Source organism: Podarcis filfolensis, assembly GCF_964270895.1.
Source record: "Podarcis filfolensis genome assembly, chromosome: 15".
NCBI classification, from domain to species: Eukaryota; Metazoa; Chordata; class Lepidosauria; order Squamata; family Lacertidae; genus Podarcis; species Podarcis filfolensis.
Genome location: NC_139618.1, coordinates 33,667,725 through 33,694,496, shown reverse-complemented (window position 1 = coordinate 33,694,496; position 26,772 = coordinate 33,667,725). Strand labels below are relative to the sequence as shown.

Here is a 26,772-nt window from a genome sequence, read left to right as displayed (position 1 = left end):
ATTGCTGGCTTGCCACCCACAACACGTCAAGACAAAAACACCCCCACAAAGTAATTTTAGAATTTTGGAATGTGATCTGAAAAACAACCCAATGTAAGGAAGGAGCCCTTCAGAGCAACTTAAAAGGCTACTCAAAATGTGTAACCAATATGCTGAGAGTATTTCAGTGTTCTTAATCTACAAAAATGTATATGGCTGCCTCTAAGGATGGATTAGGTTATTAGCTTTTTTTTTTAGGTTTATTGGACTGAGAGCACCAAGTCAGCTCAGCATTTCCAACAGTCTCATATATGCACGGTAATCGTCTTGGTTCCTGTTTATCCCAGTTTTGTCTCAGTCAGGCCTTTTTCTTGCTGGGTGTTTTTTAATTGCCTTGGTCCTAGGGCTATAAATCCAGGGAGAAGGGAACAATTTCCAGAATGCCAAGCAGTGCTTTCGGCTCATAAAAAGGGGATTTGCCAGCCGCAGCCAGATTAACAATGGTATGGGAAGGGCCACATGCTGGGTGACTCCTGCAAAAGGATCAGACCGTTGCTAACATCATTGTCACCCTCCCTCATTCGTTAAAAAAGTATTGGCCATAGGAATTATTGCATTAGCACATTTGCTCGACAGAAATGTTTAGAGAGGGCCTCATGCACGTGTACAATAATGGTGTGAGAGACACAGTGCTGTGGTGATCAGAAGAAGGGTAGGCAATGGTGGCTTGTGCCCACAGACACTGGTGGAGCAAAAAGCAGAGAGCCCATCAGTAGGTGGAACCAGAGCCAATGGCAGGGAGGGCTAACTAATGCTACTTTTGCCCTCCGCCTCGCTGCTGAGTTCTACAACAGCAGCACAGAGACTACGGCAGAGGAAGCTGAAAGCCAGGGCCACCCCCTGTAATATATAAGAAAGAAGCTAGGCAGCTGGGGACTGCCTGGAATTGGTGGAACAGCCCCCCATTTGCCCTAGAGCAGTGGTTCTCAACCTGTGGGTCCCAAGATGTTGTTGGATTACAACTCCCATCATCCCTAACCACTGGTCATGCTGGCTAGGAATGATGGGAGTTGTAGTCCAACAACATCTGGGGACCCACAGGTTGAGAAACACTGCCCTAGAGGACCACCCACCACTGAGGACAGGGAATCAGTGGACCTGCATAGGTTGTCAAGGTACCACTGGCCATTGGCTATGCTGGCTGATGCTGATTTGAGTTGGGTGTCCAACCACAACTGAGGTGCTACAGCTTCCCCATCCCCAAATTAAAAAACCAGGACCAAACTAGATGTGATGTTGTCATGTAGTTTGGCCTCTTTTTTGTTTGTTAGTTTGTTTAACAAATAGGCAATGCAGGCCCCCTCCCCCAAGAGCCAGAATGGGACCATGGCTTCTGGGGTGGGGATTTAGCCCTTTGCACATGTCATGGTCCCAATCAGAATCGCCCACTCCATGCTGGTGGTTCACAACGAAGGGAAAGCTCTTGTTGTCAACAGTGGGAGCTTTCCTTATATTGCAAATCCTGGTTTGTTCTTGCTAACCATTGTCGCTAGCGTTTTGATGATGTGAGATACTATGGCTTGTTTAGAACCAGAAGTTCAAGCTGTCAATCACCTCTGTGAAGGAGACTGTGTTAGTCTGAGGCTATTGTAAACCACAATGGATAGTGTTGTAGGTATGATTATGATGGAGTGAAATTTTGCTCAATGGTTTTTTCAATGGTTAAGATTGCAAAAAAAAAAAAAAAAAATTCCATAATTGTAATGTAACACAGATATACTTTTTCTGGCATCTTAAAACACAACTTGCAGTTATGTTTTCAGCTTCTCTGCAATCTTTCCCACTTGCACTCCCATCCTCAAATGAAAGCTGAGATTCGCCTAATTTTAGCAGCTGGTGCGTTCTGAAAAAAATATCTAGAATCAAGAGAATTGGAAAGACTGCATAAATATGAAATATCCCTGGTATGAGAACTTGATCATGCAAGCTCACTATTTGCTTTCCTTTCCCTAAACAAAACAAAAATAATTCGACTCTCTGCAATGAGTTTGAGAAGTATAGGCTGGGGACACCTATTTTTCCATGGTGAAAAATATCTTCTAAGTATTTTCTGTGATTTACAAGAATTGAGGCCTCTTTATGTGGCCAGTTATACTTGGATTAAAATAACTGGATTCATTTTTGACTGTGTTTTGTCTACGCCAGCTTTTTCAAACCTGGTGGTTTCCAGATGTTTTGGACCCCAACTCCTACCAGTTACAGGACGCACGCCCAATGGTCAGAGGGGATTGGAGTTGTAGTCCAACAACATTTGGAGGGCACAGTTTGTAGAACACTTGTCTACACAAACACAGGAATATAGGAACATAGGAAGCTGCCTTATATTGAGTCAGATCATTGGTCTATCCTGACTGGTATGGCTCTCTGAGGTTTCAGAAAGGAGCCTTTCTCAGTCTTACCTGGAGATGCCAGGGACTGAATCTGGGGACTTCTGTATGCATAGCATGGGATCTGCTGCTGAACATTGTGTCACCTCTGACAAAAACAGGTAGAAACAAAAAGGAAGAGTGAAGGGGCTTAATGCATGAGTATAAGACTTCTGCACATCTCATCTTAATAAGCTATGATCATCTGAACTGGGCCTAGTGAGCATGGAGAGATCTGGTTTTACCATGTTCCAGAGACTCTGAACTTGAAAGAGACCCAGACTTACCCTAAGAATCTTGTTAGAATTCCTGCTCCATGATTGCAGTCATGGGATTGTTGTCTATCACATGACGGTATATGTTTTGACTCCACAAAGTGGGAAGTGACAGAGACAGGATGTTTGTGTTACTGTGTTCCGTGAAGTGGGACTATTGTCCTTTGTTTTGTTTCTCTTTGCTGTCTGATGCTAGAGAGAGAGGGAGCCATGTTGCAGTGCCCTGTGTGTGTTTATATGTAAATAAAGTAGATTAGCCAAAATGCTGAGTTGCTGAGGTCTGTTACACATGATGCGCAAACTCTGCGGATCCCTAAGTGTGCTGGCGTCAGTTGGCATGGGTCGCTGTGATGTTCGGGCAGAAGAAAGCTTTTGAAGCTCTCGAACGAAAGACCAGGAGGGAGGGAACATGCCAGTTGGGCATGTGTCTCTGCCAGGGTCCTACTCGAGTGTAGACCGAGCTCCTGACCTTGGCCTCTGAGTAAAAGAACAACGAGGGCTTAAAAGTCACTGGCTCAAATGTTAGTAGCCTAAGGGCTTCACCAGGATCTACTGGGTGTCGCACAGTCGCTGAGAGTCTACAGCTGTCTTTTATAGGCTTGTATCTTTTACAGTTCTCCAAGGAGAGCATTAACTTGGGAATGCAGCAGTGTCTCCTTTCAGCTGGCCAGTCTCCAGCTCCCCTCCTCTGAGCCGTTTCCTCTCAGGCAATGTAAATGCCAACCTAAGAAAGTTTTCCTGCTCATGCCAAGGTCTGGAAAGAAACTGCTTCTGGGGATCCAAGGCTGTACTTTACAAAAAAGGGAGCAAGAAAGGGTGGCCGGCTGTTTCACAGAGTCGGGGGAGGGGAGGGGAGGAATTAATTGCCTTTGAGTCTCTCTCAAGCTATTTGTGAAGGTGTGCAAATGTTGTTCACGTGGGGCAGAATGCCTCAGAGCGAACGTATGTACTATTTTGGTTTTGCGGAATGTTCAGAACAACTATGCACATTTGATTCATTTGCTGATTTTGTCTATACAGCGGTACCTCAAGTTACAAACACTTCAGGTTACAAACACTTCGGGTTACAAACTCCCCTAACTTGGAAGTAGTACTTTCGGTTGTGAACTTTGCCCCAGGATGAGAATGGTAATCATTGGCTTCCTGCAGCCAATCAGAAGCCGCATCAGATGTTTGGCTTCCGAAAAACATTCACAAAATGGAACACTTACTTCCAGGTTTGCGGTGTTCAGGAGCCAAAACGCATTCAAGAACCAAGGTATGACTGTACTGTTTTTGATGCTTGCTAAAAACATTTTTGTCTAGACAAGCCTACCTAGATGTTCAGAAAGTTGATGTGAGGTTTTACTGTGTTTTTACTTCATTGCTGCTTTTAATTTTCTGAAACTTTCAAAGTAGTCAATTCTTCTTATTGATAATTTGATTGCTTTACCTTTTTCCCCTAAACCGCTTTGAGGTTGCTGTTTTTTCCCCTTACAATCAAGCAGTATATAAATTTTACAAAACAAACAGTAAGATGGGAGCAGGGCCTAGTTTTTGGAGAGAATGTGGAAATGGTAGACAGAAGGCTCCATAAAGGGAAGCTTCCTCGAAGGAGTCGTTTATATTGCCGGTCTAAAATAGCTGCTTCACTCTCTTACCCTCATGCTACATGTTTTGCATTCACACTGTGGATGTGGGAAAGGCAAAAGCCAATTTAAGCCTCATGTGTGAAAACTGCCTTAACAGTCTTTCAGTGCCAGTTTATATGGATCAAAAAATAGGGAAGATGTTGAATTCTCTAGTATTAAAAATTTGCAGCAGATTTTTTTTTTTGAGTGCGAGAAGTGGGGTCCGCTTTGGAAAGAGTCCTGTTCCAATCGGGAACCCCAACTTTAGGGACCCCCAACTGGTTCTGCAAAGTCTGAATAAATCTTACGAATTTCCCCCTGTTGTACTGTTTTATGATGTTGATGTTTTAAAGGTAAAGGTAAAGGGACCCCTGACCATTAGGTCCAGTCGTGACCGACTCTGAGGTTGCGGCGCTCATCTCGCTTTATTGGCCGTTTACCTCACCGCTGGAGTGGTACCTATTTATCTACTTGCACTTTGCCATGCTTTCGAACTGCTAGGTTGGCAGAAGCAGGGACCGAGCAACGGGAGCTCACCCTGTTGTGGGGATTCGAACCGCCAACCTTCTGATCGGCAAGTCCTAGGCTCTGTGGTTTAACCCACAGCGCCACCCGCGTCCCTTATCTGATGTTCTATCTGCCTACAATTTTAATTTGGTAGAGTTCTTAATACTTGGGCACTCGTGTTATTTTCTGTACACTCCCTGTGACCACGAGGAGAAGGGCATTATGTAAATATGAATCAAAACAAAACAGGTTGCTAGAGCTTATGAAGACTGCGCTAAGGCTTTCGGAGCACTCCAGATATGATGACAACGATATTGTCAACAACCTAAATGAGTATGTACTACATTTAGGTCCCCGCCCCCAGGACTTCACAATCTATAACTGTAGCAAAGCAGAATTGATTTATTCTAGGGGGTCTGCAACATTTTTTTTTAAATAAAACCCACCAGATCCCTTATCTGTAATAAAAGCGAGGGTGCTACCATCTGTTTATTGACTAAATGTGGAGTTTTTAATCAATCAATTAAACTATGACAAAGCAATAATTTTGGAGAATAAAAGCATATTTTCATTGTTCTTTGATGCTGAGTGCATATATCTGAAAAGGCTCCCTGTGTGAGTGTAATGGTATATTGCCTCTTCTATGGCAGTGCCTTCTATCTGCATTTTTACATTATTATATTTAAAACAATTATTAGGCTGTGTGTATATATATACATATATACATATACATACATACACATCTATCTATCTATCTATCTATCTATCATCTATCTATATCTATCTATCTATCATCTATCATCTATCTATCTATCTCTCTATCTATATGTATGTATGTAGCCCAATTAATTAGGGATTCCGTTTAGTGGCCTTTTAATCATAGAATTGTAGAGATGGAAGGTTTCTAATCAATTGAATTGATCAAATCTAATCAATCGCCACTCTACAAAAAAACCCAGAGGTAAACACTGCCTGCAGATGTGATATCTGATCAATGAAAGTTGCAAATGTGCCATTAGCTAGGGATGCAAAGATCAGTCTATTTCAAGTCATGTCAGTTTCACATGTATTCATTCATAAGTTTGTTTTGCTCTATTTCCAGTAATTTAAAGAACGTACAAAAAGTGTATTAAAATATGCATCTGATCACAAAATACTATTTAAATACCGTAGTTTTTCTTGGGGGGCAGCTAGCTTGGGCTTTTAGCATCCTATCACATTTATTTCTAACTCAGTTTGATTTGTGTTTTGGGCAGAGTATTATATTGCAAAAATTTAGGGATGGGGAAATTCCAAAGGACAGACCTGGATCTAAACGAGGTGGGGGGAGAGAGAATGTGTGTGTTCTGGGCAGCAGCGGTGGCGGGGGGTGGCAAAGCCATATTCTGCATGGAATAGAGAGGAGATAGGCATGTTGAAGCACATGCTCAGCGACCCCTTGTGTCCCAACTGGGTTCCCCTTATCAGAAGAAGCGGGTAGACTCAATTTTACTTCATGGTGGCGCTGTGGGTTAAACCACAGAGCCTAGGACTTGCCGATTAGAAGGTTGGCGGTTCGATTCCCCACATCGGGGTGAGCTCCCATTGCTCAGTCCCTGCTCCTGCCAACCTAGCAGTTCGAAAGCACATCAAAGTGTAAGTAGATAAATAGGTACCGCTCCAGCGGGAAGGTAAACGGTGTTTCCATGCGCTGCTCTGGTTCGCCAGAAGCAGCTTAGTCATGCTGGCCACATGACCCGGAAGCTGTACGCCGGCTCCCTCGGCCAATAAAGTGAGATGAGCGCCGCAACCCCAGAGTCAGTCACGACTGGACTAATGGTCAGAGGTCCCTTTACCTTTACCTTAACCCATTTTGATGTGCAGGATCTTCTCATGAAAGTCCCTATAGGTAAACCCTCAGGAGGAATTCACAGTCACCCCCCCCCCAGGCAGAGGCAGATTTAGGGGAGCACAACTGGTTTGGTTGCACAGGGCATGGAGCCTCGGGGGCGCAGTGGGGGACGGCACAACTATGACTTAGAAAGGAGTGCAAGATGTGGGGGCGCCGAATTTTGGTGTTGCACAGGGTGCCCCTGAAATTTGAGACCCCAAGGTCTACTGCTGTCCCAAGAAGAGCCCGAAACTTTCAGGCAGCCGTTGATCTACTTTGTATATAAATTTATATATGGTGCCTGCTCAGGGCCGGATTTAGGTTTGATGAGGCCCTAAGCTACTGAAGGTAATTGGGCCCTTCATATGTCCAGTTGTTCTTTGTCAACAACAAATTGTCACTGTTTTTTGTGCTGAATATATGCTATATGGTAATTTATGGACCTAATAGGTATCTAAAGCCATTTGCACATAACAAAATATGTATTTTCTCAAAGTAATTGTTGAACTGAAATACAATTAAGAAGAAGTATATTAATAGTGAAACATAATTAAGAAGAAGTATATTTTGGGGGGCACCCCAAGAGAGTGGGGCCCTAAGCTAAAGCTTGTTTAGCTTATACGTAAATCTGGCACTGTGCTCTCTCTCTCTCTCTCTCTCTCTCTCTCTCTCTCTCTCTCTCTCTCACACACACACACACACACACACACACACCAAACAGCAAATAGCCATTTTATTAGGATCCAGTAGGTTAGCAAAGGGTGATGCAGCTGTCAGCATGCCAGACTGGGTGGGTAAGACCTGGGTTCACATCTCTGATGTTCAGTGGGTAATCTGTGGCCTCTCATTATCTGAGCATAGCCCACACCACAAGGCTATTAGGAGGGAGAAGTGCAATGCCCCACACCTGTGTATACCACCATGAGCTCAGGTGCTCTAGCAAATAATGCTATTGCTTCTGTTCTGAAAAAAAGTAAGACCTGGAGCTGTGATCCCATTGCATCCTTCCTCTGCTACACTGCTGCTTAATGGTCTTCCTTCTTTCGCCAAACTTTTATGCGGCATTACAAATATAGCCATCATAAGACAATCATGTATACATTTTTAAAATATATACAAGTTTTTAAAATATATACAAAGCAAGAGCCATATAAAAATGCAATGATGGCGATGTTCATTGAGGTTTCTTCCTGCCATTCACCACTCTAAGAGATACTATTGACAAAAACTCAGCGATCCTTGCAGTTAAAGGTAAAGGGACCCCTGACCATTAGGTCCAGTCGTGACCAACTCTGGGGTTGCGGAGCTCATCTCGCTTTATTGGCCGAGGGAGCCAGCGTACAGGTTCCGGGTCATGTGGCTATCATGACTAAGCCGCTTCTGGCGAACCAGAGCAGTGCACGGAAATGCCGTTTACCTTCCCGCCGGAGCGGTACCTATTTATCTACTTGCACTTTGACGTGCTTTTGAACTGCTAGGTTGGCAGGAGCAGGAACCGAGGAACGGGAGCTCGCCCCGTTGCGGGGATTCGAACCGCCAACCTTCTGATCGGCAAGTCCTAGGCTCTGTGGTTTAACCCACAGCGCCACCCACGTCCCTTCCTTACAGTTACTTCCGGGTTAATGTCAGAGAGATAGAATATAATATTTTCAATGGTCCTATGGGGATTATGAATATCACTTCACTTACTGAACTCAAAAACAAAGTTCAGTAAGATAAAATATATAGAATACCTCTAAAAATATAGAAAACCCAAGCACTGCATTGGAATATTAACAACCTGAAAATTTATCCCCTAAGCTGGCTAGCTCACCACTTCATCTAGGCAGACTAACCCACTGGGTTAATTCTCTCTGAGAACATATATTTCCCCCCCACCGTTTTACCATTTTAACAACAAGAAGAGCAGCTGGGCTGAAATATGTTTGGCTTTCAACAAATTTCATTGTCATCTATTGGTCCTATAAGGTTGTTGATCAGGCACTGACCCACTGGATCAAGTCAATTTGTTTTTGTATTTCAATAATTTTGCCTATGTTGACTATATCTTAATATTCTTATTTTGGATTAAAGTTGCACTTAACTTTTCTATATTATTTACAAGCATTCTATATCTTTTATTCTCCAGCTTTGGCATCAGCATATTCTTGAGTGCGAAAATATCAGAAACAACTATTGCCTTTTGCAGTCTCTTATGTAATATATAACTACGTTATTATTATTTTTAATGCACACTTAGAAGTGACAGAGATGAACAAGCCCTTGCAAAGGTGAATGAGATTTGATTTCTCAAGTAACTGAAAGGTTTCTAAAACTCCTACCCATTAATCCACTTGTGTAAGTAGATAATAAATGTGTGGGTCATGTTTTCCTTTTATCTGTTCACCACCCTCTGCTATGAACAGAAACACAAAAGATGGTGGACTATTATATTCAGACATGGACCCTTATAGGTAAGCACCATTCTGAAATTAAGAGAATTTCCTCCTGCTGAAATTCCTGAATAAGCAGAACACTCCTGAAAAAGTGGAGTGTTGTTTAAAGAGTGCTTAAGCACTCCATTTCGCGGTGGTGCTGGGGAGGGACTTTGCCTTTATTGGATGAACTTGGCAATTGGCATTCACAACAGCAGACCTAGCCAGAAAAGCAAAGCAGAACTCCTTCGACGCTGAGCGACGATACTTGACATACACTTCGCTCCAAATCACAAGATGATAACCTCCTCCTCCTTTCCCTAGTACAGTTTCACTTGGCATTTGGCAGTAATAGAGTTACAAAGAGATTTTATGCTAGTGCCGAGTCTGATTCCATCCCAACCTCCTACAAAGTTGCCAACCCTTTGCAAGTGGCAAAATTGGGAGGCGGCCATTTTGGCAAAACTGGGGGAAGCCAGAAGCGATGTCTATTCAGGCATTGTGGCTGGTGGTAGGCGTTAGGTTTCCCCCCGGCTCACCTTACAGGAAGCCCTGCTCTCACATTGAATGGCTTCCAAGTGATGCCATGCAATGCCCAGTTACAAATCCGATCAGAGTGAAGGCAATTATTCCTGCCCTGCCACCAACCCTAAGACAGGAGTCCCACAGCCTACATCCAGTCCTCAAGGTCTCTCTATCAGGTCCTGGGGGTGCTATGAGTGGAACAGCTCAATCAGTAAAGCATGAGACTCGATCTCAGGGTTGCGGGTTTGGGCCCCATTTTGGGAAAAGCATTCCTGCATTACAGGAAGTTGGACTAGATGACGCTCGTGCTTCCTTCCAACTCTATGATTCCCAGGCAACACCCCTTTCCCATCGGCCATACCATCTCTCACTAGGCCACACACCCCACCAGTCCTGCTCCACACACCCCTTGAGTGCTTTTGCCATTCTGGAATGTGTTATAATGCCTCTTCCTGACCTGGAATAAGAATTCAGAAATGTGCATTTGCCTATGTGTGTGTGTACATACTCCTTTTTGTGACTAATTTTATTAAGACAGCATCCTGGTGGCCTTATGCTTAGAGCAGAATGGCAGGATACATATATACATGTAAATAAATGCATGCATGCAGGAGTACACACACACACACACACACACACACACACACACACACACACCTTTTTCTGCTCTTTTCCTCCACTGAAAAGCTGAAAAGTTGCTGTTGGAATGTTTTAAAGGGGCAGCAGGAGGTGAGGGGAAGAGTTTAACAGCACACTCACCTGTTGGGTTTCTTGATAAGGGGGAGGGGGCACAGTCTGTGTGGCCATCATTGTCAGAGCTGGCGCTGGGGAGACATGTTGCATCCTGGGGTTGATTCACATCTAGAACCTGTAGGTGGGAGAAAGTTCAACTTGGGTTAAGGAACCGCAGAAGGAAGAGGACAGAACGAAGCATGACACACATGCAAAAAGCTCAGGAAGACAACTGACAACCGGTGGTGCCATGAGGTAATGACTGAAGAGTCTGAAGGGGCTCTCTTTGTGTAGTAACATGTATGGCGAATATGCTAAATTGTATCTCAGTGCCCTCCTGCTCTCTCTGCTGAGTAGGAACCCTGTAAATCTGCCTAAAGGTGCTGCCCTGAGTGCTCCACTCTCAGCCACACCAAATTAACCCATCATGAAACATCAGAGGAAGAAGAAAGGACAATGTCAACATCTAATGGTGGCTCTTAGGAGCAGCTGACCCTTGGAAGGTGGGCTCTCTGCCTACCATCGTGAGGACACGCCTACAGGTAATCTAATTTAAAAGATTTCTTCTGCAGGCACACATTTATTCAGCGAGTCTCTGCCAACCATTCCATCATAACTACACAAACACACACAATGAGATGGAGCTGCACTGATGGGTCTGAAATGGCCAGAATGGCATGGGGAGAGGTTGCCCGCAAAGAGGTGCCTTCATAGAATGGTGCCCGTAGAACTTGTCCAGCAATGCCTCTGATGTTGTCATGCCCTGGAGAACATCTTCCTCAGAACTCCATGCATTAGTTGGAAGGCCTGACGGTGAAGGTAAAGGGACCCCTGACTGTTAAGTCCAGTCATGAACGACTCTGGGGTTGCAGCGCTCATCTTGCTTTATTGGCCGAGGGAGCAGGCGTACAGCTCATGTGTACCAGCATGACTAAGCTGCTTCTGGCGAAACCAGAGCAGTGCACGGAAACGGCGTTTACCTTCCTGCCAGAGCGGTACCTATTTATCTACTTGCACTTTGACGTGCTTTCGAACTGCTAGGTTGGCAGGAGCAGGGACCGAGCAACGGGAGCTCACCCCGTCGTGGGGATTTGAACCGCCGACCTTCCGATCGGCAAGCCCTAGGCTCAGTGGTTTAGACCACAGTGCCACCCGCGTCCCTTTTCATGTCAGGGGTAGGGATGGACAAATTTGTCAATTCAGCTCTCATTTAGTTTCTCATTCAGTTTCTCATTTAGCCAGCATGGTGTAGTAGTTAAGAGCAGTGGACTCGTAACCTAGTGAACTGGGTTCGATTCCCCGCTCCTCCACATGCAGCTGCTGGGTGACCTTGGGCCAGTCACACTTCTCTGAAGTCTCTCAGCCTCACTCACCTTACAAAGTGTTTGTTGTGGGGGAGGAAGGGAAAGGAGATTGTTAGCTGCTTTGAGACTCCTTAAGGGGAGTGAAAGGCGGGGTATCAAGTCCAAACTCCTCTTCTTTCACACAGAAACCAAATATTTTTTCATCTCATCTGGATCAGAACAAATTCAACATTCCCAAAGATAAATCCACACTTGATGTATTGATTACAGGTCGAGTTTTCATACCACATGAGCCAGATCTCTAGTGGTGCAGCAATAAAACTGCTAGCACATTTATAAAGCTAAACAGGGTCTGGTATGGTTTCAAATTGGATGGGGGACCATGCAATGAGATTCCTGCATGGCAGGGATGCTGGACTAGATGATCCCTGGGGTCCCTACCCAACTCTACAAGTCTGTGGTTCTACCTCAAACACAAGGCTATTCAGCAAAATCAGTTTGCTTGTTCAGCTGTGAGTCACTGAGTGTGTACCATGTAAGCAAGTGAAAAACATCCCAAAATATTTGGATGAGACCCACAAATTACTCATTCTGATCCTTTTTCAGCAGAATGATGGCTGAATAAAATATCAGGTCTTTATTGTCTTTCATCAACAAAGAAGAATTCTCACTGGCTTCCAAGGTCTGTTCTAATTAATATCTAGGGTACCAAAACTCTTCAGATTATTCCCTCTAGATTCCGTGTTAAATTATCTACTCTTGCTGACTCAAAGTTTAATTTTAGCTGGTGTAGCTCTATGCCCTCTTTTGTTAAAAGTGGTGAAAGGTTCCTTATTTCCACACAGTCTCAGTCATGAACCCAGAACCTGAGCATGTTCATACATTCAGGGCAAACACATGTGGGCTTCAAGTGGAGACCCAGCCCCATAATGTCCTCATGCACATAAGCTCTACTTCAGAACTTTTGCATTTGGCACTAAGCTTTGAAGGGGGATTTTAAGTGAGGAATGAGGAACCCTGGTCACAGAGGGTTCCAGTTCATGGAGTGGATTCTAGACACATCCACAATCCACCTTCGCATTGAATGCAAAGGTTCAGGGTGGAGACAACATTTGTGTGGATGTTGGCGGATGTTGACGAGCTGACCTCTGTGCCTGTTCAGTCTCCTTGTCCAGGTGCTATTACATCCTGGCTTCTTACTTAGGGCATTTGATCTTCAATCTGGATTTGGACTAGGCAGTCTTTCAAGCAGAAGACTCCTTCAAACACAGGACTGTTCTCCGACAGCTCTTCAGGACATTTGGCTACCCTGTGACACCATGATTCATGGGTGGCGTTCTGCTTACCCTTTTCTGTTCTGATAATGGGATGCAGGCTGCACCAATGTATGGATGGAGAAAGAACTAATGCAGGATCAAGTCCTGGCAGATGTGGACTTCAGGGCTCAGGAAGCTTGATGGCTAAATGAACCCTCCTTGTTAGAGGCAGTATGACTCTGAACACCACTTGTGGAGGGAAGCAGCAAGAGAGGGCTGGCATCCATTCCTTGCTTCCCAGAGGGCATCAAGTTGGCTAGCTACAAAGAATAGGATGCTGGATGAGATGGACCTATGCTGTGATCTAGTGGAGGTTGGCCCATATGGGAAAATGGGGCACTGTACCACCAACCTCAACCTGCCCTCAGCCAGCCTCTGCAGGCCTGCCTTCTTAATTACACTGAGTCTAGAACAGCGGTTCTCAACCTATGGGTCCTCAGACTACAACTCCCATCATCCCTGACCATTGGTCATGCTGGGGACCCACAGGTTGAGAAACGCTGGTCTAGAGGTTGGCACGTTCGTACTTCCTCACCAGACCTTGCTGCTTCTTGCTTCTCATGACCTTGGATCCTCGGCTATCTTGACCCCCCAGATCATCTGACGACGTGAATTGAGATATTCCTGACCTTATGACTGGACTGGACCTTGTATATGGACTCTGCCTCCTAGCAAGTACCCCCTGAGTCTTGGCTGGCTGGCTGGCTTCTCCCTCCACTGAGCTCTGCTGTGGCTGGCAGCACAGGACAACGACAAATGTTGTTTCCAGCAACTGAAGGAGCCTGGAAACCCTGCTTAAGAAAGCTGGAGCCAGCTGGTTCTCATCAGGAGCAAGAAGGCGGATCAACAGCAGGTGGATCACTTTGCCTTCTGCTCTTTCAGGCTGCTGCTTAGCAGGTGAAGCCAACTTCTGGCCCATGACACCCTGCTTGCCATTGGCTCTGACTCCACCTTCTGCTGACCTGTCTGCCTGCCAGCCTAAAAGGTAAAGGTAAAGGGACCCCTGACCATTAGGTCCAGTTGTGGCCGACTCTGGGGTTGCAGCGCTCATCTCGCTTTATTGGCCGAGGGAGCCGGCGTACAGCTTCCGGGTCATGTGGCCAGCATGACTAAGCCGCTTCTGGCGAACCAGAGCAGCGCACGGAAACGCCGTTTACCTTCCCACCAGAGCGGTACCTATTTATCTACTTGCACTTTGAAGTGCTTTCAAACTGCTAGGTTGGCAGGAGCAGGGACCGAACAACGGGAGCTCACCCCGTTGCAGGGATTTGAACCGCCAACCTTCTGATCAGCAAGTCCTAGGCTCTGTGGTTCAACCCACAGCGCCACCTGCATCCTGCCTGCCAGCCTACCAATTCCACATGGCACTAGGCATCACTGGAGTGAGCTAGCAGGGCTCCCCTTAAATTCCTTATAGTGCAACTTCTCCTGACGTGCCTGATCCTCACATGACTTGCGACTTATGTTTCTTTTTTTAAAAAAATGGGAGTTGGATCTTCTATTTTTGGGCTGCTATTTTTGACCTCCCCTCCTCCCACTGAATACTGAAGTTTTCATAGCTTTGGTGTTGTTTTATGCCTTAGATGATGGAATGGTTTTGATTATTATTAATAAAGTACATTTTGAAAACAGGCTTGAAAAACAATGGGCTCATTAGAGAAGCATTCATTAGATCTTGTTGACATTAAACCCATTAGACCAATTAACATTCCATTAAATGGCACTGAGCCTTCCTCAGAGCACCAATGAGTTAATCTCTGCATCATGATAATTGCTCTGTGAGCATCTGAGAGGTGTATCCTCAAACGCCGGAATTAACGACAGGCCCTCCCCCCTGAGAAAAATAAACCAGGACTAATTGTGAAGCCTCAAGACACTCAGGGTAGGCAAAACAACAGATCCACACCATCTCCCTAGCAGTGGAGCAAATGTTTGCTTAAATCAATGACTGTATCATGTGTGAATGTTGCATTCTCCTCTGCTTAGAGCCATGCTGGTTGAGGCAGATGGGAACTAGGAGTCCCACAACATCTGCAGAGCAATCTCTAATTTACAGGATCCAAAGTTTGTAGGAACATACAAGTTTGTGGGAACATGCAAGCAGGGCAGGTGGGGGGTTGGCCTTCAGAAGAAGAAGAAAAAATTACAATTATTCTGAGCAAAACCAGTAAAGTGTTGTGGCATCCTATATTCTTATTTAGGGTGGCACCACTCAAGGAAGCTTACAACAATCATCTAAAAATTACAATATCATATGAGCAAGTCAAAAAAAGAGGCATAGTCAGCTGGTATTTTTTTTAAAAAACAGCCCCCCCCAGCATTGTTTGCTTCATAAAATAGAAGATTCTGGAATTAAAGAATCTTCAAATATGCTGAGGGAGGATGGAGCCAGCCACACCAAGCTGCTCCATTAGCTGGATGCAGCCACCAAAAAGGCCCTGTCTCTAATCCCACCCAGCCATGGTTCCATCTTTGACAGGAAATGGAGAAGGGTTTCTGCTTCTCATCTTAAGGAATGGGCAGGGTGCTATGAAAGGAAGCGATCCCTATGGTATTCTGGACTTAAGACATCTAGGGCTTTAAAGATAATCCCCAAAACTTTGAATTGTACTCAGAAGCAAGTGCAACTTTTGCAGGGTCGGTGTAACATGATCCCAAGGGCACGTGCCCACCAGCATCTTTGCAGACCTCAAAAATGAAGACATTTATTGTGGCACAAGGTTTCGTGAACTAGAGTCCTCTTCATCATACGCATGAAATTTAGTGCATCTACTGAAGTGGACTCTGGCTCCATGAAAGCTTATGCCATAGTAAATTTATTAGGATTGTATACAAAGTAGTTTTAAGTCAGTCATTCTGTTAGCTCTCTCATTGCCCTGTTTCTCCCAGTTACACTCTGGGTTTTCCACCAAGTCTCCAGAGCAGATTTGGGGAGGGCATGTGGCTAACATTTCCTTGGCACAATAATAAATCATATTAGAGCCACAAGACTCTTCTCACCCACCCTTCCCTACAACAGATTATCATAGCTACCTCTCTGGGAATTACTCAAAGAGCAGTTCTAAATCCTGACATTACAAAAATAAAAAATAAAAAGAGGTTGAACTGTTCTTATCCAAAACAGAGTTTCATTCCAAGGCCTAATTTTATCCGTTGAGCATTTTTCTTTCTTTCTTTTCTTTTTTAAGGCACCAATTCTTTAGAGTTTAATTCATCTCTAGTTAATACAGCACTAATGAATTCTTGGCCATAAGCCCACATAGCTCTAAGTGAAGATAACGACTATTCATATGCCGCAACTCTCAGCCAACTCAGAAGGAAGAAAGTCCCACTGAACATTGTGGTAGTTACTTCCAAGTAGGAATGTTTAGGATTTGGGCTATCAAGGGCTGGCTCCAAAGAACCCTGAGTTTGAAAAACACCCAGAAACTTCAACAGAACACAAAAAACCAGCTTGTTAAAAGACCAAGGGCCATGGACATATTTGACCAGTGTTGGAAGATCTCCACCAGCTTCCAGTTTGTTTTCAGGCTCAATTCAAAGTGTTGTTTTGGTCTTTAAAACCCTAAACAACATTCACCTTTACAGGGAACCAGACAGAGGGCCTTCTCAGTAGTGGCGCCCGCCCTGTGGAATGCCCTCCCTTCAGATGTGAAGGAAATAAGCAGCTATCTTCTCTTTAAAAGACATCTGAAGGCAGCCCTGTTTAGGGAAGTTTTTAATATTTAATGCTGTATTGTTTTTAACACTTGATTGGAAGCCGCTCAGAGTGGCTGGGGAAACTCAGCCAGATGGGCGGGATATAAATAATAAATTATTATTATAGTTGTTGTTGTTGTTGTTCACCAACTTGGTCTCCTTCAGATGTATTGGACTACACTTCCCATCAGCCTCACCCAACATGACATTTTCGTCTCCTTCCCTTTATCAGCCACACCAATACCCTGAGTAATAGCGTGCAGGGAAACAAAAGCCCAGGGGACTATGGGAGTTTGCTACTACATGCTTACACCAATGTTTTAGAATGATAGCAAGGAGGTAAACAGCTGCAAGGACTGACAGTAGGTTTCCTACTGGGGCTTTGATGCTGGTTCCTGACACCCAGATATAAATCTAATAGCTTAAAAAAACAACTAGTCACCAAATGAGAATTTATCAAATTGTGATCAAGCTGCTGTATTACAACTTAACAAGAAGTTCAGTTACACCTGTTTGGGGGATGAATGGAGACCATGGTTTCTTGTCCTATTAAAGCTGTTGATTCACTTAGCAATGCTAAGACGATTATGTCATCACCAATTACTGCTGTTGCGAAGGGTCACTGTGCTTATTTTGCATATAACTCCTATAATTGGATTGCCACAAACTTTTTGCATTTCATTACCATTTAATCCCAACCACTACGTTCACCTCTCTCATTTACACCTAGGTAAACCTGTCAGTTCAGGATTTCACTTCATGCATCTGCGGGAAGCTTATGCCATAATTAATTTGTTACTCTTTAGACTGCCTCAAGATTCTTTCCTGTTTTTTCCCCTTTCCTTTTTCCCTTAACCCAGCATCTCTGAAATCCCCACAGCTGCTTACTCTCCTCGAAGCCAGGAGAAGAAGTGGGAGGAAAGTTGCTCAAGGGAGCAGAGCAGCTTCTAGCTACTACGTTCAGCTTAATTGTGGAGAACCACAGGTTTCCTCTGGGGAGCGCAGATCGGTTTGGCCTTGTATGCAAATGCTTGTACACAGGTTCCCTGCTAGCTTTTGCTAAAGATGTGTTGTCTTTCCAGTTTCAGGTGCTTCTCTAATGCAGAACAGGAAAAGAAGCTTGTGCCGCCATGCTGTCTGGGATTCAGCCTTCACCAGTTGACCCCCTAACTTATTTTATTACATAAGATGGGGAGGACTTCACACTTGGGGGCCAAACATGGTCCCCAGGTCTCTCTGGCTGGCCCTTGGGACTCACCCCAGGCCACACCCCCTCTTTGGCCACACCCTCTCTCCCTAAGCCACACCCCTCAGCAGTCTTACATTTCTCTCTGTCCCTGCTTGTGATGGCCTGGGATTCGGACTCGGATGCTGAACCTGAGGAATCCCAGCCTGCACAGGAGTCCCCGCCTCCAGAACCAGCTGAGCCGGGGCTGGGGCATGAGCCTGAAGGGTCCTCACCTGTGCTGGATCCTCAGGTGCAGGCATCAGCTGAGTCTGCTCTGGCTCCTGAGGTGATGGAGGACCCATTGCCTGCAGGTGCTCCACTCTCAGCCCTGTCAGGGGAAGCTGAGGTTGCCTCTGGGTCCGGTAACCCTCCAGCCTCTCCTGAGCTGCAGAGGATCAGGGCAGAGAGGCGGAGGGAACTAAGTTCCCGCAGGAGGAGTACTCGCCTCCAGGCCAGGAGAGGCGAGTGACCAGAGGATCGGGGCCACCCTATGCCTTGGGGCAGATAAAAGCCGGCCAGCCCCAGTCCCAAGTTGCGGGAGCAACATTGTTGGTTGTTAGTTCCTGCCTGAACCCTGTCCTGCTTTCCTGCCTGAGCTCCTGACCTGCCCTGGCTCCCTGCTTGCAATCCTGTTCCTGACTTCACCCGGCTCCCTGCCCTGCACCCAGCTTCAGCTACTATGGACTGCCTCCACATTGCACCTTTGACCATGGACTGGACTTGGATCTCACCTCTCGGGTAACCCACGGGACCAGCACACTGCCCACCACTGGCATGTGGCCCCCAGAATGCTGCTCAGAAGGGAATGTGGCCCTCGTGCCAAAAAACACCCTCCACTTGTTGCATCACTAGAGGTCAGCTTTTAATATGACCGGCATTAAGTGCCGATGCCAATTGAACAGTCAAAGCAGATGCAGAAAACCTGTGGCATTCAAGCTATTGTGGGATCACAGTTCCCATCATCCATGACCATGCTGATGGGAGTTGGAGTCCAACAACTTTGGGAGGGTCATAGGTTCTGCCCGCAACTGAAAGTGTACAATCCCAGAGTTAGTCACATCAAATAACCAGAATAACTCTGCATTTTCCAGTTTAAATGCTGAGGGTCTTACAAGGGGAAATTCCTCACCCTATACTGTAAGATTTTTGGCCTCTTTAGTCTTTTTTAAATATAATTTGCAGGGCGGGTTTATAAAGATGCCCTGTCTATAGGAGATGCCCTCAGGCTTTTTAGGCATGGGCCAATAAAATGATGTGGTGATGGGGGGGAATTATCTAACAGCTTTGTAACACCTTGAACCTTTTGAGTTCCTTTACTTGAGCCTTTTAAACTATTATTTCTGTACTTTTTTTCCTGGCTACTAATTTCCTCACCTTGTGTTCTACCTGCCTCTTGTTCGAACCTTCCGCACAGGAAAATTGCAAAGGCTGACATATTGATGGTTGAATTTTATGTGAACCGCCTTAGGAAGAGTTTTATTGTCAGAGGGCGGTACAGATATTTATTAAATTGATCGATATTGCATTTTTATTTCTGTGAAAGGCTTTGTCTCCTGATTTATTTTAAGCAGTTGGATTAGGTCAGTTTTATTTGTTTCATGGATTGATCAATAGTTTTCATTTATTTACCTACTGATATGGCTACTTGTAATTGTTCCTATTATGCTTTCTGAACTGTTATATTTATTACCGTTCATCTGATGTTTTTGGAGCCTCTTCAGGCATGCAAATATAAGGATGATGTTGAAGAAACATCTACTGTCCAGGATCTTTTGTAGAATTAAAAAAAAACACAACAACTTGAGAACATTTGTATTGTTTTATGGTATTTTCTGCTCTGCATTGATATATTTTACATGATTTATACCTATTTTTTAATGAATAAAATATAAATAAATAAAAAGAGCCCTGTCAGAACAGAGTAAAAGTCTATCTAGTTCAGTACATTGTGTCCCATAACTGGCTAAGCAGATGTCTCTGGGAAGTCCACTAGAAAGCAGAGGTGGAGAAATGTTTTAATTTCAGTTTCTTCCAGTTTCTCACTTTTCCATCTTAAATTCAGTTCTTCGTATTTCCACAGCCACTTGCAGTTAAAAAGCAACACAAAGCTCCTCACGAAAATTTGTCAGCATTTTAGGGTGCGTTTCTCCTATTGAACACACCATTGTATGCTTTCAGCGTCTGTACTCATTCCTGCAAGCAATTCTCCATAATCTTAGGCATTTTTGTATGTACAGTGGTACCTCAGTTTACAGACTTAATCCGTTCTGGAAGTCCATTCTTAAACCAAAGCCATTCTTAAACCGAGGTGTGCGTTCAATAATGAGGCCTCCCATCACCGGTGCCCTTCCACCGTTTGGCTTCCATTCATAGACTAAGGTAAAGTTTGCTAACCGGAACACTACTTCCGGTTTTGCAGAGTTCTTATACCGAATAGTTTGTAAACTATTAAACTGAGGTACCACTGTATATGCATGTTGGTACACACTACATGTTGGGATGCGGGTGGCACTGTGGGTTAAACCACAGAGCCTAGGGCTTGCCAATCAGAAGGTCGTGGTTCGAATACCACCGATGGGGTGAGCTCCCGTTGCTCGGTCCCTGCTCCTGCCAACCTAGCAGTTCGAAAGCATGCCAAACGTGCAAGTAGATAAATAGGTACCACTCCAGTGGGAAGGTAAATGGTGTTTCCGTGCTCCGCTCGGAAGTGGCTTAGTCATGCTGGCCACATGACCTGGAAGCTGTACGCCGGCTCCCTCGGCCGATAAAGCGAGATGAGCGCCGCAACCCCAGAATCGGTCATGACTGGACCTAATGGTCAGGGGTCCCTTTACCTTTACCTTTACACACTGCTTGGTCAGAGAACTGCATTGCAAAATTTGGAGGAATGCAAATTTCGAAGGATAGTTCATGTTTCACTTTGCGCATTGGTTCGAGAAGAGCGAATTTGGTAGTTTCTCATTAAAATGAAAAAACAAACAAAAAACAAACTGTAATCTGTGTCCCCAACCCTAAAAGCAGGGCAGTTGCAACAGCTTTCTCTCACTCGTGATCAGTTGCAACTGGCATTCAGTAGCAATATTCTGACTCTGATACTAGAATATTGTACATTGGTCTGCCCGGGAAACCTAGAAAGGTTTTATCATCACTAAGCGAACTTTTCAAATATCTTGCTCTTTAGAACTCTAGAAGAATCACTTGTAACTCAAGTCACTTTTGGAAAGCAAGGAGCAGAACTCCCCTCCAGCAATTTGGTCCCCCTCCTAATATTCTTATGCTTTGTAAGTGGGGAGGGATGCGATCCTGACAAAGTAGAAGAATGCGACACCAGCATTATACATTCAAAGCACGGTGATATCATTTTTAAACAGTCATGGCTTGCTTCCAAAAAATATTGGGAGCTGTAGTTTGTTCAAGGTCCTGAGAGTTGTTAGGGGACAGAGCTACAATTCCCAGAGTGGTTTAATAATCAGTCCCAGGGAACTCTGGGAACTGCAGCTCTGTGAGGATAAAGGGTCTTCTTAACAACTCCAAGCATCTTTAACTAATTACTGGTGACTGGGAATGGCTGCCGAGACCACATAACACCAGTCCTGAAAGACCTACCTTGGCTCCCAGTATGTTTCTGGGCACAATTCAAAGTGTTGGCGATGACCTTTGAAGCCCTAAACAGCCTCGGCCCAGTATACCTGAAGGAGCGTCTCCACCCCCATCGTCCAGCCCTGGCACTGAGGTCCAGCGCCAAGGGCCTTCTGGTGGTTCCCTCACTGAGAGAAGCGAGGTTACAGGGAACCAGGCAGAGGGCCTTCTCAGTAGTGGCACCCGCCCTGTGGAACGCCCTCCCAGCAGTTGTCATGTAAATAAACAACTATCGGACTTTTAGAAGACATCTGAAGGCAGCTCTGTTTAGGGAAGCTTTTAATATTTGATGTATTACAGTATTTTAATATTTTGAGTAGCAGGGGAAACCCAGCCAGATGGGTGGGATATAAATAAAATTATTATTATTATTATTATTATTATTATTATTATTATTATTATTATTACAGCTCTAGGATACTTTGGGGAGAAGCTATGGCTGTGTAAAGGGTTATAATAGTGCTTAAGATGTATAGTGCAGATGAAGCTCAAGAAAACCGAGCAAAAGCCAAATCAAACCAAAAAATATTTATGTGGAAAGAGGAAGCTAAAAGCCAGACTACTATTATTTCTTATCTACTTGGTTATACATTACACAGGGAGGCAGGGAAATGAAGCTGCAGAGGAAGCCAGTATCAAATGAAAGAGAACGGGGGGATGGATGGATGTTTCTGGGGACAGAAATCTATAAGTTAATGCAACGGATAGAATTCTACATTCCTTTGGGTTCTCTTATTGGTGCATTGTGAAAAATAGAGGAAAAACCAATTTCCTTGCATGGAGAGAACCCCTTTTCCCTGCAGAATCCTGCAGTAAAATTTAGTTTTCAGCTGAATAGGCTCCAATGTATACATCTCTTCAAGGGTAATATTGAGCAATACCATTTGTTTTACCACCATGAATGTTGTTTCCTGCATTCTGAATACTGACATAAACAGAAGGTAGCAAAACGTCGCTTGGCTGCGTGTCAGAGAAATATTTCTCATCAGGTGCAGCACAGGATACCTACCCTCCTCAGAAATATCCACTTGGGATATAAAATGGCATTTAGGAAGCAAGTAAAAACTATTTTATTTCCCCAGAGCTTTTGGCTAGCAACTTCACTGTGTTCTGTTACCTTTGACTATGACCTGTTTAACTTTTTTCACTGTTTTCTGCTTTCACCATAGTATGGATTGTTCCAGAGATTGCTGATTTGTATGGATCTTTTCAAAATTTGTCATCTGCTGCTTGGTTTTGAAGATCCTGCAAATGTTTTGGATAAATTGCCACCCTTTATTATTTATGTATCATTTATTATTTATTTATTAGTAAATTCGGTGCCCTGGTGGCAACAGTTATGGGGGCATTTTGTTCACAGTTGCCACACAATGCCTGTTCTGCACTTGCAAGGAATTGGTTGTTCAGTGTGACATCACTCGCTCTTTCTCCACAGTTGAAATAAATAAAAAATTGTCCAGTAGCACCTAAGAGATCAACTAAATTTGTTCTGGGTATAAGCTTTCGTGTGCATGCACACTTCTTCAGATACACTGAAACAGAAGTCACCAGACCCTTATATATAAGTTTTTCTATCTATAGACTTGAAAGAGAAGTTGCTGAATTACAACTTATTACCAAACTGAAAACTATGGAGAGACCTGGTCTGAATAGAGATATTGGATTCTTGTCCAATATGTTAAAGCTATTTTTGATCATCTGCATACTATCCCTTGCTTTTTCCCTAGGACTAATTGCAGTCGTTAAGCGTCGTCAACAGGTTTACCATACCCATTGAGTCAATCACCCATCTCCCACTAACTTCCTGAGGAATAGCCCACCCCACCCTCCCACTATATCTAAAGGCTGGTGACTTCTGTTTCGGTGTATCTGAAGAAGTGTGCATGCACACGAAAGCTTATACCCAGAGCAAACTTAGTTGGTCTCTAAGGTGCTACTGGACAATTTTTTATTTATTTCGACTGTGTCAGACCAACACGACTACCTATCTGAATCTTCCTCCACAGTTACTGGTTGTGGCATGCTGTGCATTGCGTGATGTCTTGTTGTTTATGTGCAAGCGCTTAAACGCATGTGCACTAAAGAAAAATTGCGCCTGTCGATTTAACTTCTATGGAGGGAGCTGAATTCAAGACAGACACCTCCAGCAACTCGCCCTAACAAAATTTTAATAAGGCAACCCCCCCCAAAAAAAAATCGGAAGGGAAAAGGGACTGTGTTATATTTTTGCTTTTTGCACTGGGAGCTGTCCCTGGTAAATAGGAGTACAGTGGTATCTCGGGTTACAGAAGCTTCAGGTTACATACGCTTCAGGTTACATACTCCGCTAACCCAGAAATAGTGCTTCAGGTTAAGAACTTTGCTTCAGGTTGAGAACAGAAATTGTGCTCCGGCGGCCTGGCAGTAGCAGGAGGCCCCATTAGCTAAAGTGGTGCTTCAGGTTAAGAACAGTTACAGGTTAAGTACGGACCTCTGGAACGAATTAAGTACTTAACCCGAGGTACCACTGTAACTGGAATCTTTGGATCACAGGTGTGCATGGTTAGGATGGGATTGTACATTAGATAGCTTTGTGTGTCGCATAGGTCACTTCCAAAAAGGAGAGGATCCCTTTTGTGTGTCATCGCCAAGGATACAACTGATGGAAAATATTTGAAAACAAACCCAACCCTTCCACTGAGCGGATGATGCTAGATTTCTCATGGGACGTGTTAAGTCCTCCGACTCCCTCCAGGATTAAACCTCTCAGCTAAGGCTGGTGCATTCAAGGACTGGTTGCAAAGCATCATAACAGCTAATCTCATGTGGGAAAGGAGAGACAGCTCAGTGCTTCAACAGTTTAGACATGTTGGTTAGATACACTACATCAGAAATATCACGGGCACTTCTGTGGACAGGGCTTTTAGTTTGTGGAGCGACCTCTGCTTCTTACACACCAAGGTGTGCCTTTACTAGGGATGGGGTAGAAATTAGGTTCAGTTCGCATTTGAAGGTAAACCTTTAAGTGGGGACGCCATTTTGTGGTTCACCTTGGGTGCCAAAATGTCTTGAGCCAGCCCTTGTTCTCCCTTGTAGAACTCAGTAGGGAGGAAGACAGGAAGAAAACTGGAATGAGTTGACTCTGCCTGTCATTCACTTTGGCTCCACCTATCGTCAGCCCTGGCTCCTCCTACCAGTCTCGATGAAAGTTAGTGGCTGCTGCAAAACTTTCTGCAGCAATAGTAGGAAGCTTAATGGTGATAAAAATACTGCCCTGTTGTTGGCCTTCTGCATCCTACTACGGTTCATCTTCATGTCCACAATGTGTTTACATTTTGATAGGTTTATTGTCAATGTGGGTGGGCAAAAGTCAGTACACCTATACAGATGTGCAGAAGAACAGATGTTGAAGCATTCCCTGTCCTGAGAAACCAAATAGCCACAGACAGGATGAAATAATGACCTTCCACCTCAGGTTTTTTTGGGGGGGGTTGCTTTTTGTTTTGTATATTCCAGAGGGTGGCAGTATGGCACATTATTTAATTGTCTCGTGTACCATAAATGTGTTCCCTAAATCACAGCCCCTAAACACCCCAAGCTACTAAATCACAGGGCCTCGTGTCATAGGATTTACAGCTCTGGGTGTTTTTAGAGAATTGAACTTATAGTCAAATATAAAAACAAATAAAAATGAGAGACAGCTGTTGCTGATAACGCTATATTTATCTTTGGGACACAAATTCGCTTTGCTGCAATAAATATGCCAGGAAACAGCATTCTGTTTGCTAGAAAGATTTGGACAGCTCTCTCTCACTGAGAACCTTCAGCTATGAATCTTGAAATAATGGTGTAAAGCTGTCACCAATTTCATGTGGCTCCATGGATGTATCTGAAGAAAAAATACACATGATGAGTTCTGCAAAATCCATGAAGGGCTGAGAAAGAGTTTTGTTTCATCAGCCTGGTGTTAGGCACACAGAGAGGGGGTGGAGGGGGGAAAGGAAGAGACAAATAAACTGGACCAATCCAAGCAGCACATGGCTGAAGCAGAGCAAAACAGAAGAGATTCATCCTGCAACTATGGTCACAACTGCACCATACATTCAAAGCACTGGTATACTACCTCAGCAGTCATGGCTTCCCCCAAATCATTCTGCGAGCTATAGTTTGCTAAGGGTGAAGGGAACGGTTGCTCTGTGGGGGAGTAAACTAGAGTTCCCAGGATTTTCACGACTTCTGAAGTGGTATGCATGTACATTAAATGTATGGATGTGACCTGAGGGTTGAACTGAGGGAATCTGGAGCACGAACATACTGAAAGGCAGGTGAAGAAGAACTTTGTGTGATGTCAGGATGTGGCTTTTGGTCAGTGATCCTTTGGCATCCATCTGTCTTGACAGACAATGGAGTGTGCCTCTGGGGGTGAAGTTAAACCACTCTGTCACAGCCTAGGACCCTCGTACCTACGGGATCGCCTCTCCCGGTATGCCCCACGGAGGACCTTAAGGTCCATAAATAGCAACACCCTAGAGGTCCCGGGCCCTAAGGAAGTTAGATTAGCTTCAACCAGAGCCAGGGCCTTTTCAACACTGGCTCCGGCGTGGTGGAATGCTCTGTCCCATGAGACCAGGGCCCTGCAGGATCTGATTTCTTTACGCAGGGCCTGTAAGACAGAGTTGTTCTGCCTAGCCTTTGGCTTGGAAACAATTTGATTCCCTCCCCCTCTTTCTTTTTTCCTTTTTTTCCTTTTTCCTTCTGTGATGGAACTCCTGCTTGGGGACTTCCCTGGCTTTTTTCTGGCCTATCTGACCAGTCTGGAAAGTTAGCCTTGGTGAAGACTTGACGTTTTCATCCCCCCAAAAGTTTTTGATTTGAGTTTCCATTGAAATGAGGCTGTATTTTAATATTTTAGTGTTGTATTTTAATCTTGTTTTTAAGTTGTATTTCAATCAATTTGTTTTTATATCAGGTGTTAGCCGCCCTGAGCCCAGTCTTGGCTGGGGAGTGCGGGGTATAAATAAAATTTATTTTTATTTTTTTTATTATTATTGTTAGCAGCACTGAAGGACCTCCCCAGGGCACAAGCCTGGGCAGTGTGTATGGAGCTCCTAGGCTGCCCAGATGACAAGACCCCCCTCTTGGCCTCACTGGTGTGGTCTCCAAAGGAAAGCAGAGCAAAATATCTGGCACCAGCTTGGATGAAGGAGTTGCCAAGACTTGCCTTTTCTTCTCCTGAAGACATCCCACAAGGCAGCAGGTATTAATACTG

The 26,772-nt window shown here is 44.5% G+C and overlaps 1 protein-coding gene across 8 annotated transcripts in view; it reads right to left on the bottom strand.

Moving 5' to 3' along the window:
* PKNOX2 (PBX/knotted 1 homeobox 2) overlaps positions 1-26,772 on the bottom strand; it is a 432,656-nt gene that overhangs the window by 140,742 nt on the left and 265,142 nt on the right. For 7 of the 8 annotated variants that reach the window (XM_083588791.1, XM_083588795.1, XM_083588792.1 and 4 more), the window contains one exon: positions 10,366-10,474. In XM_083588791.1, the coding sequence (XP_083444917.1) occupies positions 10,366-10,449 (84 nt within the window). In that variant the 5' untranslated portion in view covers positions 10,450-10,474. Of the gene's footprint in view, positions 1-10,365; positions 10,475-22,641; positions 22,771-26,772 lie in introns of those variants that run through there. The other variant, XM_083588796.1, reaches the window with a different exon arrangement.